Source organism: Carlito syrichta, unplaced genomic scaffold (genome assembly GCF_000164805.1).
Source record: "Carlito syrichta isolate Samal-C Ts95f unplaced genomic scaffold, Tarsius_syrichta-2.0.1 Scaffold307659, whole genome shotgun sequence".
NCBI classification, from domain to species: Eukaryota; Metazoa; Chordata; class Mammalia; order Primates; family Tarsiidae; genus Carlito; species Carlito syrichta.
Window position 1 is genome coordinate 253,252 of NW_007251755.1, and position 20,353 is coordinate 273,604.

General features: G+C 34.4%; 1 protein-coding gene across 1 annotated transcript in view; it reads left to right on the forward strand.

The window, feature by feature from the left end:
- EDIL3 (EGF like repeats and discoidin domains 3) overlaps positions 1-20,353 on the forward strand; it is a 243,264-nt gene that overhangs the window by 203,655 nt on the left and 19,256 nt on the right. Inside the window, exon 7 of the mRNA XM_021715777.1 lies at positions 8,643-8,798. Within this exon, the coding sequence (XP_021571452.1) occupies positions 8,643-8,798 (156 nt within the window). The remainder of the gene's footprint in view (positions 1-8,642; positions 8,799-20,353) is intronic.

The window sequence follows — 20,353 nt, forward strand, 5'->3', positions numbered from 1 at the left end:
TGCTACTCGGAAGGCTGAGGCAGAAGGATCCCCGGAGCCCAGCAGGTCGAGGCTGCGGTGGCCGAGAGCGGGCACTGCACTCCAGTCTGGGCGACAGAGTGAGACTCCAACTCAAAAAAAAAAAGTAAAATTTGTCCACAGAAAAAAACAGATTTATAGAGTATATATAATAAGATATTTTTCTCTGTGAAATAATAGAAAAGTGGTAAAGAAGGTGAGATGAATGCAAAGATGATGAGGAGATGACTATATTTTTTAAATTTCCTTAAAATATAATTCAAAATATATGCCAAATTGCATTACCAAAATAAAATCTATAATATTGAGGAGGAAATGAAGAAAACCTCTAGGGATACAGAGGGGACTAATAAAGAAAGGAAAATGATGAGTAAAAAGACATTATAAATAAGAAAACTCAGAAATAAAGAGTCAGTTTTGGACATCTGGCCTTTTAGAGTAAGACATCAAAAGAAGCAGAAGCAAGATGTTGAAATATAAGACAAGAAAACCTTTCAAACACACTTCCTTCTAGAAAACAGTATGTAGTTTCAATGGACCCATTTATTTTACACAAAAGTAAATAAAAGAGACCATTGCCAAGATATATCCTGATGGATTATGAAGAGTAATAGTATTAATTTCAAGAATAAAGTTCAAATCTTGGAACAGTCAGACAGGCAGGGGGAAACAGCAAAGAGAAAATAGTGTTGATAAAAATTACATTCTTATTAAAAATATAGTATAATCCTATGTTATATCATGTATACACATAAAAACAAGATGGTTCAGAAAGAAAGAATGAAAGAAAACTTGAAAGGAAAATTCAGAAAAATTGTAGGAGAATATGTAAATAATTTAAGTTGTTTAAGTAAAAAGTCTTTTTAGCCATACAAAAATATGCAATCACAGAGGGAATGATTAAAAGATTTAAGTCTAGGAAAAGTGAAAACTTGTCCAAAAATTTAGGAAAAAGTGAAACAAATGGAACAGAAATCACATATTTATAAATATAAATAATTCCATTTTGTTTTGTTTTTGTGTAGATGTATGGAGTTCAAGTGTAATTCTGTTACATGGATCGATTGTACAGCGGTGAAATCAGGACTTTAAGTGTATTCATCACCAAAATAGTGTACGGTTTGCCCATTAAGTAATTTTTCACCATCTCCCCTGCACCTATCCACCCTTCCAAATCTCTGTTGTCTATCATTCTACTATCTGTGTTCACGTGTACACATTATTTAACTCCCACTTGTGAGAATATGCGGTATTTGGTTTTCTGTGTCTGAGGTGTTTCACCTAAGAGAATGACCTTCCGTTTCATCCACACTGCTGCAAAGACATGTTTTGATTCTCTTTTTCATGGTTGAATACTTTTCCACTGTGTGTATTTATATATATTTATATACATATGCCAAAAAATGTATACACATTTACAAACCTCATACATTTAAAGCATGGTGTGTGTGTGTGTGTGTGTGTATGTGTGTGTGTGTGTGTATCTCACATTTTTTAATCCAGTCATCCATTTATGGACGTTTATGTTGATTCCATATCTTTGCTATTGTGAATAGTGCTTCAATAAACATATGACTGCAGGTGTCTCTTTGATGTAATAATTACTTCTTTTCCTTTGGGTGGATACCCAGTAGTGGGATTGATGGATCAAATAGTATTTTTAGCTTTTTAATTTTTTTTAATTTTTAATTTCTTGTATTCCAAAAGTTTTAGGGATACAAATGGTTTTTGGTTACATGGATGCATTTTATATTGGTGAAGAAGTCTGGGCTTTAAGTGTACCTATCACCATAATATTTTAGTTTTTTGCAAAATGATACTATAGAAGTAATTCTTAAAAATCAGGGAAATCAGCCGGGTTCGGTAGCTCAGCCTGTAAATCCGTGCTTTGGGAGGCTGAGGTGAGTGGATTGCCTGAGCCCGCGGGTTCAAGACCCGCCTAGGCAACTTGGCAAGACCTCATCTCTACAATAAATCAAAAAATTAGCCAGGCATGGTAGTGCGCACCTGTAATTCCAGCTACTTGAAAAACTGAGGTGGAAGGATTGCCGGAGTTCAGCAGGTCGAGGCTGCAGTGACCAGGAGTGGCCACTGCACTTCAGTCTGGGTGATAGAGACTCCAGCTCAAAAAAAAAAAAAAATCAGGGAAATCTCTAATCCAATAGATAATAGACCAAGAAAATTAAAGTAAATACATATATATGCATAGTGATGCTAAATAATTAGAAAAATATAAATTAAATGCCACTTAGTGACATTTATGTACATTAAATATGAAAATCTTATTTTCAAATTGTCAAAAAAATGCAGATAGGTAAACACCACATGTTCTTACTCATGTGCAGAAACTAAAAAAAACTGATTTTATACAAGTATAAAGTAGATCAGAGGATGACAGAGGCTGGAGGGTGAGTGGGAAGACAAGCATAGGGAGAGTGGTTAAAGGATACAAAAGTACAGCTAAGAAGGAAAAACAACATGTAGAGTTCTGTAGCACAAGTAGAATCACTGTATTTAACAATAGTATTATAGTTTCAAATAACTAGAAAGAGAATATTGAATGTTCCCAACACAAAGAAATGATAAATGTTCTAGGCAATGACTATGCTAATTAACCTGATCTGATCATGAGATAATGTTTGTATGGGAACATCATCATGTAGCCCATCAATATGTACAATGATTTCTATGCCAATTAAAATATAAAATATTCTTTAAAATGTAAATTTTTATTTAAAGTAGTATTAGTGACTATAGAGGAGTTATTACATACAGCAGATGAGTGTATAATCTTTCTGGAGATGAGTGAAATAATGTGAAATAATGTATATCACATTTTATATGGTAGGTTTTTAGTGTCAGTAAAGAAACAATTGTATCAGTGAGCAACACTAGATATACATGGGAATTCAGTCTGTTTTTCTTTGATGATAAGAGAATTGGAAAAAAATTGAATGAACACCAATGAGGATTGGTTAAATAATTTTTATATCTAATTCATGCACTCATAATAGAAAATCGTATATGGCCATTACAGATAATACTATTATTAAATAGAGGTAAACATATTCATTGTAAGTGAAAAAATGCAAATTACAAAAATGCATGTATACCATGAGCTAATTTTATGAAGATATATGGGAATAGGAGATGCCTGAAAATATGAATATAAAAAAGTTAACAGGAGTTCACTCTGGATAATAGAATTATAGCTAATTTTAACTGCATTCCTTTTATGTCTTTGTACTGGATGAAGTTTTCACAATTAGTGACTATTACTTTTTTGATTGAAAAGCTACTTTTTTATTTTCTTACTTTATTTTTATTTTATTCTTATTTTATTTTATTACAATTTTCTTTGCTCAAGTAACCTCAGTTCTTTGACTGTAGCCTGTGAAAATAAAGAGCTATGTGACCTGATGAAAAGACTAGGATTTTATGGAGTATTAATTTTTTAAAAAATCAAGGATGGGGTAAATGTTTTACAGTAAGTGAATGATTGTGGTAAATCCTTAAAATGACTTGTTAGAATATGGAAGTCTTTAAAACAGTTTAATAATGTAGAGAATTACTAGTGAAATATTAAGAAAGAAAAAGTAAACTAATCATCTGTCAATATGGATAAAAAGTATAACCAATATCTGATGACCAATAATATTTTTTAATTGCCAAGAACAACAAATTTGTCTCAAAAACATATAAAGCAGATGGGAAGTATTGATTGTATCTGATGATGAGACAGATTTTTTAGTCTTCTCTATATTTCTAAATGTTTCTATATAATGTATCATGTTCATAATGAAAAAGATTATTAAAACAAAAAATGTTAAAGATAAACTATTCATGGTTATCATGCTACCTCTCATTCTCAGTGAAAATATGTTGTCAACTACTTGCATGATTTAAACAAGTCCTTTCAAAATGTTAATGATGGTGAACTGACAGCAATCACCAGTTCAATTCCTATTAACATGTGGCATTGTTCATGCTGTAATTGCAGGCCATTGTTAAGTACAATTATCTCAATTTAGAATCCAAGGCAGATGATGCCTGTTTATTTGGAATGTCTACAATATGCCAGGTGTCCTAGAAAACATGCGTCTGAATGATCACCTGAGCTTGGAAGCCTGTATGGCACTGCACATGTGTTTACATGGTTTTACATATGAAAGGCATACCATAAACAACAAAAAACAGAAACATTACTCTTCTTAGGAAGGTTGTTTTATGGTATGTTTTTTTGGTTTTGATTTTCATATTTTAAAAATAAGATATGGAAAAAGCAATTGCTATTTTAACTATTTTTAAATATTATTGAAAATTACTATTTTTAAATATTATTGAAAATTAAAATTTTTTAGCAATAATGAGTGCTGGAATGCACATTTTATCAGGACTTTGTAAAATTTTGAGGATTCTGAACCTTAGAAGTACTAAATCAAATCAGATACAGGGGCTGAATAATATTTCATATTAAGTTGATCACATTAACTGTTTAGCCTACAAAAATGGACTAAAAGTGTAGCCAAACACCTAGTAACTAGCAATAATATCCAAATGCCAAGTACAATTAATTATGTGCCTTCAATATAACTGCAATTAAAAGCAATTATTTTATGTAATGCTAAGGTAGAATATTCTGTATTAAACCAAAATATTTTCTAAATACTTTACCTATAATTTGATTTGCAAACACTATACCAGTTAATTATACTAGCATCAAAGTTATTTCTGTTAAATGAGTTAATGTTATGAAGCTCCACCAAGTTAAGAAATACATAATCCAAAATAAATGATATGAAGGCAAACACTAGAACATTTTAGATGCAGCTGAGTGACACATTTCTGGGATTATTCTCTGGCTGGTGGCCTTTTTTTGTATACTGGTTTATCTATATCACATTTCAATTTTTTCACCCCTCCAAAAATATCTCCATGAAAATTGAATTAGTTTCCCACTCTGCCCATCTTCTTCTGGGGAGCCGTCACCAGGGTGCTGTGCAGATGACTGAAATGAAGTTTATCTTGAACTTTCTCAAACAAATGCTCACAGATTTTCTATGCCATGTGTCTATGTTAGACACACTCTAAAAATATGTATGCTTTACCAAAACATTACAGGATGTTTTACAACAAAAAATGTATATTCCCAAATAACTTCTATGCAAAATTTTTGCTTACTTTTGTATTTTTTATGCCTCTTTCAATAAATATGCCCTTCTTGTTGTCACTCTTATAATTAGAGTGAAATAAATCATTCAATTTTCTTTTTAATATAATTTTAGAACAATTTCCCTATTGTCAATCAATACTTAAATAGGAATGTATAATATTCTATAAAATTTGTCATATTATTTTTACTTAAATGCTTTGCTCACACATGGGAATTTCAGTTTTTTCAAATTTTCTCTACTTCAGGACAAAATAACTATTTTTTACACATTCTGAGAAGGTGAACAAAACATATTATGATCCAGCAGTTGTTTCTAGAACAATTAAGTCACCCAATTCCCTGTTTCTATATCTTTCTAACAAGGTACTCTGAGACTAGCATTCAATTCTTCAACCGATTATTCATTTTGCCTTGTTATCAATGTCTTCTATAGCACTTACTATATTCTATATATTATTGAGCACACTTAATAAATATCAGCTCATCTTTTTCTCTAAAATCCTCCGAGGATTATCCCTATTTTTTCAGATAAGAAGATGGGATGGACGGAGTAGCTTCCTCCAGGGCACACAGCTAGCTCAGGACCCCAAACCACCCAATTCCACTAAAGTAGGCTGATCCTTGCAACCAAAATCCTAAAGACAGGATTTTTAGCTAGTTGATTTCTCCCAACAAACTGATGGATACAATAGTGACACTGTTTTGTTTTGTTTTGTTTTTGACACAGTGTCAAGCAAAAATCTGCATAGAAGAACTAGAGAAAGGCTGCTGGTATTTCTGCTCTGTTGCTTAGTGGATTTCATAGACATGGGTTGGTTCTCGTACACAGAGCATACTTTGGAACTAGTTCCAGCTCCATCCGGGAAAACTTGCTTTGAGGGCCTTTTATAAGTCAGGCACATTTGTGACAGACCCCAACATGAAGCACAGCATACTAAGCGAAGTGTCTACCCATAACTCAGCCCGTAATCTGCTCTATTTTAGCCAAACCTTGGGAGGTGAAGATTTTAGAGGGCAAAAGCTATTTTATTCAGCATGTTTGCAGTTCAACTTTAGATCTGGTCACTACAAGATGGCAGGGTGACCCTGGGCAAGGGCAAACACTGTATCCTGAGGAATGGGCTTTTCTGGAATCCTCCTGCATGCAGGGCACTGGGGTTTCGTGGTCTGCATATGGGTCTTGGTAAGTTCTTTCTGCCTCTTCATGGTAAGTGTGAGTTGCTGCTTATTTTTGTACTGAGAGTAGGTTTGCTTAGGCCTAGTACTCCAAGTTTAACCTAGCGCATTTTAGGACACAATCCAGCTTGAAACAGATTGCTGACTATTTAAGTGAAGAAGCTGGCTTCACTGGAACAAAAAAGGAAAACATTTCTAGATTGAAAAAAGTGTTAGAGAACGGGAACTGCAAGAGTGGGAGAAAAACATATCTGTCGGAAAGAGCCAAGACACACAACTTAAGGAGAAAACATCTCCACCCAACAAGAAACGCAGCTGCCTTCAGCAAATACCACAGAGAGGGTGCTTGAAGACGCCTCATTGATCATCTTGCCCAAGGACTGATAGAAGTTTAGGGCTTGTGGAATTTGGCACTGGGCGTGCTCACATCCTTGGGGACACTGTTTGAGTTCCTGTGTGTTTACAACACACAGTGACTCAGAGTTATGGATAGTTTTGTTGTTTTTTCCCCACTTATTGAGTATCAGCAACAGTAAGAACACTTTACAGAAGAGTAGCATTGCCCTAGTATCTCTGTGCAATTAGGTTTGAATTTAGGACAAGAGCAATCCATATTTTTAAGCCCAGACAACTGAAGAATAGAGGAGAAATTCATGATAAAATACAGAGCATTCCTAAGATTGCAAACTCAGGATTGTTTTTTGTTTGACTTAGACTTACTGTCAGTGTGATGATGAGTGTGGTCATTCCTTAGCAATTTCCGAAGTGGTCACAGAGAATGGGAAGAAAATCACTGAGTGAAAATGCAAGTGAACAAGGAGTGATCAGATCACTCATGGAAAAAAAAAATCAATGACGTATCCATTGCTCTAAGAATCTCTCAGTGTAGTGGATCTAGATTTAAAGTTTTCTAGATTTAAAAAAATTAGCATTTTAAGATGTTAAAAAAAAGAGGCAGGAATTAATTAGAGGACAAAGAGAAAAAGTATTGAACTATTCAACATTATGTATTCTTTGATGAAAATGTTCCCTGTCTCTTGCAGTTTGGTTTCATTCTGATGACTATTATTATGCTTTTATCTGACCTGTGACTGCCTGTTTGTGGATAGTTTATATCTCACAGGATGGAGGACTTGAAATAGAAACAAAAGGATATGGAGGTTGAAAGCACCAAGATCACACATGAGATCCTAATAGCTAAAAAAGATAAGATCAAGGATGTGGCAAGGCACTTAGTCATAGGAAATAGGTACAAGTAGGCGGCTGTTGTAGAAGAAGAGCGGAAGCAATGGATCAAGGAACATAAGTACAATGAAGGGTAACAGTCTTATAAGAGTTGTCCACATGGAAAACAAGTTTTCTAGATTTAAAAAAATTAACATTTTAAGATTAAAAAATTAGCATTTTAAGTTAAAAAAAAGAGGTAGGAATTAATTAGAGGACAAAAAGAAAAAGTATTGAACTATTCTACATTAAGTATTCTTTGATGAAAATGTTCCCTGTCTCTTGCAGTTTGGTTTCATTCTGATGACTGTTGTAATGCTTACTAAATTGCCATGGGTCTCATGCCCTTTGTATATATTTTGCAGAAAAGAACACATTATGATCACAGGATCTATAAGTCAGGAATGCGTTTATTTAATCCTTCTTCATTTTTTAAGGATACTTAAATTTTCCCTCAGTCTTTTTAGAACTGTAGTTCTAAAAGATTTTCATCAGACAGTGGTGACTGTTACTCAATTACGTATTTCTGAATTGATTAAAATTCATAGAAACAGGGTTGACTTTTTATTTAATGTTTGTGAAAATCTAATACCATTTTTGCTTCTGGTATGTACACAACTACCACTCTATTTCTATTATTATTGAATTGACCAATAAAGGCAACAAGTTGAATTATGAGCATAAGCTCTAGGAGGTCATGTTCAGTCTCAAGAAGGTCAGCTCTGCCAGATCTGTTCTATTTCAGTTGCACAAAAATGGTGCTAATAGATCACAATCAGTTTAATATAAAATTAACTGGTGAACTGAAGTCACCATCATTTTATTTTAAAACATTTTTTCAAGAAGTCTTGATCTACATTTATCCTGTGACAAAATAAAAATTATAAACTAATAATGGACTCAGTAATTGGTTTCAAAATACAAATATCTAAGCAGATTTTTGGGGGTTAGCATATGTGATTTTTAATCTCTAGAGCTAAAGAAACTTGCAAATTTACAGTGGAATTGGCTATTGCATTTAAATTGTCTTTTCTCTTTTTTTTTTTGAAAGGTGGATCTTCTTGTCCCTACCAAAGTGACTGGCATCATTACGCAAGGAGCAAAAGATTTTGGTCATGTACAGTTTGTTGGTTCCTACAAACTAGCTTACAGCAATGATGGAGAGCACTGGACTGTATACCAGGATGAAAAGCAGAGAAAAGATAAGGTAAGAGAAAATAAAACATAAAGATAGCTGTGTACATGCCAGAAACAAGTGACTTATGAAGTTCAGAAGTGGAGGCTCAAATTTCATCCGGGTATGGTTGAATGACCACTTATGCATATGCACTGAAAGTAGTGTCTACATATATTGAAAATGCCTATCAAATAAAAGACTTCAAAGATTAGTACTGTAAAGGAATTTATAGTGCAATGGTGCAACCTACAGGGAAAAATTACTGAAAACATTTTCTATATTATCAATTATCTAAGATCGGCCTATGCAAAATTCACCTTTATGTTTTATAAACATAATAGAAGCTTGAATAATTTATTACAAGGCACATGTAAATAGTTATTGCTGGAACTCATGCTACTGTTATTTTCGTTATTAATATATATATATATAACCAGTGTCGGAAAAAAATGTTTTTTGGAGAAAAATATTTCAAAGCTTAACAAAATTATTTTTAATCATTTTATATTTCCTGGATTATTGTAACAATTAGGAAATTTAGAAATAGACCAATTTTGATTATATAGCTCATCAAAATTAAAAAAACAGATAGTTTGCTCAGTTTCCTTGATTATATTTTATTCATAGATTTTTTTCATTTTTCTTTGAAATATATCATCTATTTTTAATCATATACTTACACACCTGTATACACATACCATATAGTTCTACACAAACAATTTCTAATTTTTAAAATTTTTGTTTACCATTTTGAACCATCTTTTCATAGTATCCACTGGTTTCAATATCTGTGGGATCTTGGAGAATGAAAATTCTCAGGCAATATCAATGACTAGTTGGGATCAGAAGTTAGAATATGGTCTCAGTTGGACTAATGAAATTGAGTTAATTCATTATTCAGGAGCCTTTTTATGGCAGGGTATGGTAGTTCTTGCCTGTATCCTAGCACTTTAGGAGACTGAGGCAAGAGAATCATTTGAGCCTACAAGTTTGAGACCAGTCTGTGCAACATAATAAGACCTCATTTCTACAAAAAATGCAAAAATAATTAAATATCTGGAAGTGGTGGTGTGCACCTGTAGTCCCAGCTACTAAAGAGGCTGAGAAGGAAGGAGCATAAGAGGTCAAGGCTGCAGCGAGCTAGGATCACTGCACTGCACTACAACTTGGGCAACAGAGTGAGACCCTGTCTCAAAGAAATAAAAAGTTTTTGTGAAGAATGCTACATACAACAATCTCATATATGCTAATTATTTCTGAGTTACTAATTAGTTATATTATCAAGCCCCCTTATTCCCTTGCTGTTATTGCATTATTGACTGACAGAAAAGTTCAAGTGTTCAAGACAAAGAATTTATACATTTCCCCAGAAACGACCTAGAATAGCTATTTTAGTGATTCAGCAGAGTCTGAATTCAGTTCACACAAAATTTATTTTAGGAGACATGTTTTTAGGTTTGGATTTAAAAAACCACATCGATTCAAATTTTAACGTCTCAGAAAACACCCAAGTAACATCTCAGGATGCACACATTTCACATGTTAACATCTTAGAAGTTGGTATATCTTAAATGTGACAATTTATTTGGGAGCACTTATTCTTTCCTAGAAGAACACAAGGCAATGGTATGGCTTATTATGAGAAACTTCTTAGATTGAATGAATATTGGTTCTTTTGCAAAATTGTCTTCATATTTATATTATGAGCTATGGAAAAATGTTTGTCATAATTTATTGCAAATGGCGCTTTCAGTTCCTGTTTTTCACCTGTTGCAGTGACCATTAGGATGCATAGTGTATGTCTCCTAAGGTGAAGTTTCTTAAACTTCACAAATAATACAGGCTTGAAATGCACTTTAAGACAGATAGTATTGTCATCCATTGTCCCTGTGTATGACTCAGTAAAAAATACCTTTATAGTGGTGTAATCTTTATACAGGTTAATTAAGGGAAGAAATGTAAAGGAAAATATGGTTAAACCATTGAACTGTTGAAATGCTTCTTTGTCTTCATTAATAAAATATTTTATTTAATATGTGAATAATTTTTTTCTTAATTTACAGGTTAGACATTCTCTTATCATTTTGTTTTATTTCATTATCTCAACCCAAAACTGATGCAAAATTTTTGAGTCAAGTTGGTCAGGTTGCTTGATACTGTTGTTTAGAAAATATCAATTGCTAAAAGAGGCATGTGGAAATTTTCAGCTATACTTTTGAAATTGTGTATTTCTTTGCTATCATATCAGTGTTTGCTTCATTTATTTTGAAGCTCTGTTAAAATATACATAAACAGAATGTTAATGTACTTTGAATCAAATCACCCCATTATCATTAGAAAATGTACTTCTGTATCCCTGGTAATATTTTTCACTCCAAAATCTACTTGTCTGATATTAAAAGAAGTATTTCAGCCTTCTTTTTATTAATGCTACATTGGTATAGTTTTTAGTGTATGTTTTCTCCTCATCCTTTTACTTTTAATCACTTGTACTCTATATGTGAAATGCATGTCTTTTATGTAGCATATAATTTGGTCCCCTTTTATCCAGTCTTTCTCTACTTTTCAAGTAGAGCATTTAGATCATGTTTATTGGATGGTAGTAGTGACTGAATTTAAATCTATCATCTTGCTGTTTGTTTCCTACTTGTCATTGCTTTTTGTGTGTATTGTTTCTAGTTTCTGCCCTTCTTTTGGATTCATTGAATTTTCAGTGATTCCATTTTTCTCCTATGTTGACTTATAAAGTTTTGTTTTGTCATTTTAGTGATTAGGATTTGTGGTGTACACTTTACTTACAAAATCTACCTTCAAATGAATGTAAGACCAGAAACTTGCTTCCATAAACACAAGCAGAATAGATTATAGCTATAAGTTCATGTACTTAGGAGTCATATTTATTATACCATATGATTTTTACATGACCAAAATAAATCTTTTAAAATTGCTATATCATAGGTGTGCATATTTGGGGGAATACATGTGATATTTTAATACCTGTGTGCAATATATAGTGATCAAGCCAGAGTAATTGAGACATCTATCACTTCAAAACATCTAATCAAAATGAATCTAATTGTAAAGAAAGATAGGCTCCTGCTAGTCAAGTTGGAAAATTTTCAGAGTAGATTGTCACATGCTGTTTACGAAAAAGAATGTAATGCAGAATTCTCGTGTGAGACAATAAGTCACACTATTATTGTACAATGTAAACATTTGTAAAAAAACTAAGTCATTTTAATATTATAAACATTTGAAAGTTGGCTAAGCTCAGCCAATGTAACTGGTAGTTTTAAAAATCAAATCTAACCAATTTGTTTATAATATTATAACTATTTAGATAGCATAAAGAAGAGCCTAACATAAAAACTTATGTTTACAATTCGTTATTGAAGAAGACAACTGATACCAATCAACTCTAGATAGAAATGCATTCATTAATATTACTTATAAAGAAATCCTTTACATAGAAGAAGAAACTACTACTGCTTCATTTTTACATAGAAGGAAATTTTGTAAAATAGATTAAAAATGTGTTGCACAAGTTATTTCAACACTTGGAAACACAGGCATTTTATATATATAAACATACAAATACACATATATCAATCAAAATGTTTTTAATAGATAATAAAATAACCATTTTTCTTTGTTGTTGTTACTATTATTACTAGATAGCTTACCTATAATTTCATATCTCCTTTATAGGTATGCTTTTCTCTTTTTTAAATAAATTTTTCATTTTAAATATGTGGGGTATAATTCAGAGTTAGGTATACAGATGTTCATTGTGTAGGTACCCTTGTTGATGAGGTGTGCCCCCCTCCCCTGGCAGTTTCCCACTACTGCCACTCCCACCCCTCCCCTTCCCTGGCAGTTTCTCACTACTGCCAATCCTTTTCTTACAGTATTACCATAGGTGTTCAAGGTCCGCTTATGAGTGAGAATATGTAATACTCGGTTCTTTGTTTCTGAGACAGATCACTCAGTATTATGGCCTCTAAACCCATCCAAGTTGCTGCGAAGTTCATAATTTTGTCCTTCGTTATGACTGTGTAATATTCCATTGTGTATATGTACCACATTTTAAAAATCCAGTCCTCTTTTGATGGGCAGCACGGTTGGTTCCATGTATTTGCTGTTGTAAATAATGCTGCAGTAAACGTGTGTGCAGGTATCTTTTTCATAGAGTAATTTGAGTTTCTCCGGGTGTATTCCCATTAGGGGGATTGCAGGGTCGTATAGAAGGTTGATTTTTAAATCTTTTAGGAATTGCTGCACTGTTTTCCACAGAGGCTGTACTAGTTTATACTCCCACCAACAGTGTAGAAATGTTCCCTTTTTGCCACATCCTGTCTAGCATCTGTTATTTTTTGAGTTATTGATGATGGCCATCCTGACTTGAGTTAGGTGGTATCTCAGTGTGGTTTTAATTTGCATTTCCTTGCTCTTCTCTTTAGAAGAACCCAACACTACTTAGTAATTAATATTTATGTGGTTGAATGAGCTATCTATTGCCTACCAACTCTTAATATTATTTGTGTGCTGTTTTCTATGGTTTCTGTCCATAAGAGGAAACATTTCACTTCGATATTTATAAGTGAAAATTCAACTACCTACTTTCATCCAGACAAATATGATAAATGAATTTGAATATTTCAGGGCAAAACATGTGGCTGTGAGGTTTTATAGGTGTACTTTTCAAACAGAAATATTGATAAGGAAAAGTTTCTAACTCTTCTTTTGTACCTTTTGTTTTTATTGACTGCTTGCTTTAATAGATGTGGGGGCATGGATTTGAGAGTATAATGTAAACCCAGATACAAGATTACTTCAGAAAAGCAATCTCAGCAATTTGAAACAAGAATAGTGAATTCTAGGTGGTGTAGAATTCTAAATATGTGTGAATGCCCTTTCTGTTTTTTATTAGTCAGAACTGACAGCCTCAGAAAACAATGCCAAAGAAAAATTATATATGTATATGAGAGTGTCTAAACAGATGGGCAAATGCATGTGTATATGTGTGGTATGCATACATACCAAAAGCCATCTGAAAAAATAGGGCCCTATCATCTTCATTGCATTGTCAATTTCTGACCACTCTCCCATAGTATTTGCAAGTTACTTTTGTAACAGCAAAGGAACATATCAAGACTAAAGTAAATGATTTAAAATCCATGTCTTTTATGTAGCATTTAATTTGGTCCCCCTTTGTCCAGTCTGACTATCTCCACTTTTTAAGTGGAGCATTTGGATCATTTATATTGGATGGTATTAGTGATGGATTTAAATCTGTCATCTTGCTGCTTGTTTCCTACTTGTCACATCTTTTGTGTGTGTGTTGTTCCTAGTTTTTGTCTTTCTTGTGAATTCATCGAATTTTCAGTGATTCCTTTTTATCTCCTTTATTGACTTATAAAGTTTTGTTTTGTTATTTTAGTGATTGTTCTAGAATTTTGTGATTTATTTTTTGTGATTTTGTTATTTACTTTAGTATTCTTTGTTTTTAGCAAAATTGAACACTGAATCTCTTGCAATGTACCCTGTGATGACACTCTCATTATGGCCCCTACATTTTTATTTTTCTCTTTCTAGTCTACAGTATTTTCTAACATTTAACTAGCTTTTATATTTTTTCTACAACATGGATTCAGGTACATTTTTTATTTGAAAGTCAAATGTTCCTTTGCTATTATGAAAGTGACATTTGTTTTATACACTTGAAGTGGTTTTTTTACTGCATTTAGCAGGAAAACTGCAAAACTTGATAGGCACTTTCAACACTTAATTTTCAGGTTATAAGCCAAAGTAAAACAATAATAAATTTCAGGAAGACTACATATATGGAAAAATTAGAAATTAAAAATAAGTTTTCTCATCCAACATATTAGTCATATTGTTATAGTATTTAAACAAACCTGAATTCACACCATAAAAGCATTCTTCTTTGGGGGATAAAGAAGATGGTAATAATCTATTTAATCTCCCTCCCTAAAGTTTTCCAACTTTTTTAAAAAGCATAAGTTGAGAAGCCTGAAATTTTATTTAAATTTTCCGTAAGAGAAAATTAAAAGTCCTGTTTCTGATAAGACTTTTTTGATCCTTAAAAATGAATAACATATATTCGTCAAGAAACTCTGCAATACCTTGACAAGTTTTCTAATTCAATGGTTACCAAAACTTCTAAGCAAAACATTCATGGAGAAAGCTTGTTTAAAAATCCAAATTTCTGAACCCTGCCTTGAACTCTCTGGAGATGGGCTAAACTCTAAATGTAATCTCTGTAAACTCTGTTTACAGAGGCCCCAGCTAACTTGAATAATAGGCAAGTGTGGGGGAAAATGGTTCCAAATAATGCCAAATGATGCCAAAACTAAAATTAAATTTTTGAAACTAAGTGTAGTTTTGCCTTTTCCTAGTGAGAGTGGAGTTTGATTATAATTATTTATGTCTTTGGTCTCTAGTTGTTCAGTAGAAGTCAATATGAAATCAATGTCTCCTTAGTTTAGATTAGAATAAGTTTGCCAATTCTTTTATGAAAATGAGAAAGTAAACACATATTAGCTTTAAACGAATTTTAAAAGGAAGTAATAGATTTAACTAGTGTAGAATACAGATTAGGTGGTGAAGCATCTAGAAGGAGGGTGACATTCACATCCATTCAGACTTGTGTCAGGCAGTGATGTTCTACTCCATGGCAGACACTGCATGGATAAAGCATGTGAATATGGCATAGTCTCCCTGTCTACTGAGGAACTAGTAACAACACAGCAAGTTTGATACAGTCTGATTATTTTGGAGAATCAAATTATAATCTACCAAGTATATTATAGGATAAAACAACTCAGAGAAAGAGGTAATACAGATTTTTGTCAGTTTCATAATAGCCCATGACTCTGAGAAAAGAGTCCTAGTCCCTCTCAACTTTCTTCCCTTTCTCAACGTGGGTGTGAAAAGCAGCCGGAATTGGTGACTCACCCTGTAATCTCGCGCTTTGGGAGGCTGAGGTGAGTGGATTGCCTGAGCCCACGGGTTCGGGACCCTCCTGGGCAAATTGGCGAGACCTTATCTCTACAATAAAATCAAAAAATTAGCCAGGCGTGGTAGCGCGCGCCTGTAGTTCCAGCTTCTTGGAAGGCTAAGGTGGAAGGATGGCCGGAGCCCAGCAGGTCAAGGCTGCGGTGGCCGGGAGCGACCGCTGCACTCCAGTCTGGGTGACAGAGTGAGACTCCAACTCAAAAAAAAAGCAGAAGCAGCGACATCGCCAGTACAGATTTGCCAGCCCAAGCTGTGCTGGAGGATATATTCAAATTCAACAGTCATTACAGATGCCACGGAGCATCCTGCTGTTTCTGCTGAAGTGGGCACTTTCAGGGAGCTGGAATTAGATTTGAGTGTTTAAAGCCCTGAAAGTCCAGCTCATGGGTAAGCCAGAGGTCAGAGGAGTAGTCAATAATGGCCATGCTGTTCTTTTGAAATTTGATCTGGGTGGGAAATTTAGAACCTGAAGAACCCCTTAGGTGGTAAATAAAATGGAATCCTCAGTGGCAATAGGGGGAAAATGCCAGGGAGGGAATGAGTCTTTCAAGAGGGAGCAACCATGTGTTTCTAAGCAGCAGGATCAAGGGCAGTTTCTCGCCATGTCTTGTGGAGACGGTTCATTTCATCTGTTGAGAGTCCTGTGAATGTTTTCATAGAAGGCACAAGGGAAAGAAAGGAAGCTGCTTTTCTAAAAGCAATTTTTAAAAAATAAGTGACGTTACACAAATCACTAGGATTTAACGGCAGCAAGTGAATTGTGCCTCTGCATGATAGAGATTCATGTATAATCACGTTAATTTTACTTATTAGGTATTTGGTGGGTGAGTGACTTAAGTTAAACTAAAGTCAAGTAGACAATGATACACTTTCAACATTGTCTAAAAACACGAACACTACTATTTAAATAAACATCATTTGGTATCTCCTGCTATTTAGAAGTTTGTCTGCTGTTTTTCTTGATGTGATGTAATGTTATGGGACCTGGCTAGGAGATGTGCTGGCATGAAAGATACAGAATGAACTCTATTCACATAAATGTGGGTGTTACTAGATTTTTCCAACTTAGAACTCCTACCTGAGGATGTGTCTATTTTGGCAGAATGTAGAGTTCAGTGAAGAACCCAACCCTCTTACATTTTAAAATATATTAAGTAACCCTGTCTTGGAGTGGATAAGAGGGAAATTATCGCTATATTTGTGGTCTCTGTTTTTAATACAATAAAGACTGTAGGGTATTAGGGATTTTTTTTAAAGTATGGCATTTGAGCTAAATTTGTTCATCAAGACTGAATGGAGGCTAACAATAGGCAGAAGCAAAATAATTAGCGAAAACGTATAAATAAAGAAGTTATTCCCATAGTCTCTATGTCCTAGTTTCTTCGAGCTGCTATAACAAAATACCACATCTGGGTAGTTTACAAACAACAGAAATTTTTTTCTCACAGTTCTAGAGGCTGAGAAGTCCAAGGTCAAGGCCCTGTCACATTCAGCATTTGATAAGGGCACACTTCTTGGTGTGTACATGGCACCTTCTGGCTGTGTCCTCACATGGTAAAAAAAAAAAAAGAAAAAGAAAAAGGTAAACAAACTCTCTGTGGTCTCTGTAATAAGAGCACTAATCCCATTCATGAGATTCCTGCCCTTATGGCCTAATTATCTTCACCTCTTAATACCATCACTATAGGGCTAGTACTTCAACATATGAATTTGGGGGACACATACATATTCAGTCTATTGCACTATGTACACTAACTGCCAAATTCAAGATGAGTTAATAGTTCTATATGTAGCTTTTATAATCCAAGCTCTTGCCAAAAGTAGAATAGGATGCCTATAAATTTTGCAATAGCCTCTGACCAAGTCTATATCTCAGGAAATATCCAAGGAAAGAAGAGTTGATCTAGCAAAGTGGAAGTGGTTTGCAGGCCTCTAGACCCACCTGGCGAATTAGGAAAGGACAAGTCAATTATATACACTGCATTCAGAAATCACCATATTGTCACCGAGTAGTGTGAAAGCAGCTGTTAAATGACACAGAGAACATAATGGGGACCCACTTATCAGATTCAGTTGTGAAATGGGAATCTGGAGCCAGAAACAAGGCAGAGGTAAATAGAGCTGGGTCAGCTACAAAAAGGACCTTGTTTCCATGTCTACATTTAACATAAGCTCTGAGTGTTCTACTTACCCAATGATGTTTGTGCTTGACTCCAGGGTAAAGAAGAGACTAAGAGCAGGAAAGAAAGAAAGAACAGGAAACAGGACTTATGAGACAGAGATGAGGAAAGAGAGAGCTATCACCTTATAGAAAAACAATTGTAGGATGGGAGGCTAGCTGAATACTGGAAATAGAAGAAAGTTAGAGAGGCAGATTAGCCCCAGCAACAATCAGAAGCCTTTCTGTCTGAAGGAGCTCATTAATTTTAGGTCATTCCATTTATTTGGAGACATCAATGGAAAGCCAGTTATTCTTCAAGGACAAAAAATTATTTGTATGCTCTTTCACATTCTCTAATATTAGCAATGTAAAATGTACAGTTAATTTTGTTTTTGTTTTTTTATTAATCAATATTTTTTATTATTATTATGGTTTTCTGGGGTACAGTCAAGGGTTAGGTGTACAATTATGTTTCATTCAGGCACCCTGTTGATAAGAGGTGCTTTCTCATCCCCAGATAGATATTTGCTACTGTTAATCCCATCCCCCCCATAGTTTCCCAGTACCATCAGTCATTTTCTCATAGTATTACATTGGATGTTCAAGGTCCATTATATGAGTGAGAACATGTGATACTCGGATCTTTGTTTCTGCGAGAGGTCACTCAGTATTATAGACTCTAGTTCCATCCAGGTTGCTGTGAAATTCATGATTTTGTTCTTTTTTATGGCTGCGTAGTATTCCATCGTGTATATGTACCACATTTTTTAATCCAGTCCTCTTTTGATGGCAGCATGGTTGTTTCCAGGTTCTTGCTATTGTGAACAACGCTGCGATAAACATACGTGTGCAGGTATCTTTTTTATAGTGTGATTTGAGATCTTCAGGGTATATTCCCAGTAGGGGGATTACGGGGTCATATGGGAGGTTGATATTTAGAGCTTTTAGGAATCGCCACACTGCTTTCCACAGAGGTTGCACTAGTTTACACTCCCACCAACAGTGTAGAAGTGTTCCCTTTTCGCCACACCCTCTCCAGCAGCTGTTATTTTTTGAGTTGTTGATAATTGCCATTCTGACTGGAGTTAGGTGGTATCTCAGTGTGGTTTTGATTTGCATCTCCCTGATGATTAGTGAGGTTGAGCATTTCTTCATGTGTTTGTTGACTGCTCAGATGCCTTCTTTTGTGAAGTGTCTGTTCATATCTTTTGCCCATTTTATAATGGGGTTGTTTGTTTTCTTCTTTTCAGTATGTTTCAGTTCCTTGTAAATCCAGGATGTTAAGCCTTTGTCAGACCTAGAGTTGGCAAATACTTTTTCCCAGTCTGTAGGCTGTCTCCCTGCTCTCTTGATGGTTTCTTTGGCTTTGCAGAAGCTTGTCAGTTTAATAAGGTCCCACTTGTCTATCTTCTCTTTTATGACCTGTGGGTTTCAGGTTTTGTACAGGAATTGGATGCCAGTTCTGATTTCCATGAGGGTATTTCCTTCCTTTTCGAAGGTTCTTATGGTTTGAGGTTTTACATTTAGGTCTCTGATCCAATTGGAGTTAACCTTTGTGCATGAAGATAGATAGGGATCCTGTTTCAATCTTCTGCATATGGTTAGCCAGTTTTACCAGCACCATTTACTGAATAGGTTCTCCTTTCCCCAGTGGTAGGTGGTGGGGGCTTTGTTGAAGATGAGTTGGTTGAGAAATTGAGGGTTTGCTTCTTTTGTTTTTCTAGGTCTGAGAAGAATGTTATTGGTAATTTAATGGGTATTGCATTGAATCTGTAGATTGCCTTAGGTAAGATGGACATCTTCACAATGTTGATTCTTCCTATCCAAGAGCATGGGATATTTTTCCACTTGTTCATGTCAGCTTTGATTTCTTTGAGCAGTGTTTTGTAATTTTCATTGTAAAGGTCTTTCACGTCTCTGGTTAGGAAGATGCCAAGGTATTTCTTTTTTTTTTTTGGTGGCTATTGTGAATGGAATTGTGTTTTTTATTTGGGTTTCTGTTTGCTTATTATTGGTGTAGAGAAATGCAATTGTCTTTTGTACATTTATTTTGTATCCTGAGACTATGCCAAAGGCCTTTATCAATGTAAGGAGGCTTTTGACAGATCCTCTTGGGTTTTCAAGGTACACAATCATATCATCTGCTTAGAGAGATAACTTGACTTCCTCTTTTCCTATTTGAATACCTCTGATTGCCTCCTCTTCTCTGATTGCTCTAGCCAGGACTTCCAATACTATTTTTAACAGGAGGGGTGAGAGTGAGCATCCTTGTCTAGTTCCAGTTTTCAGGGGAATTGGTTCCAATTTTTGTCCATTTAGAGTATGCTGACTTAGGGTTTCTTGTAGATGGCTTTTATATTTTGAGGTATGTTCCCCATATGCCTAT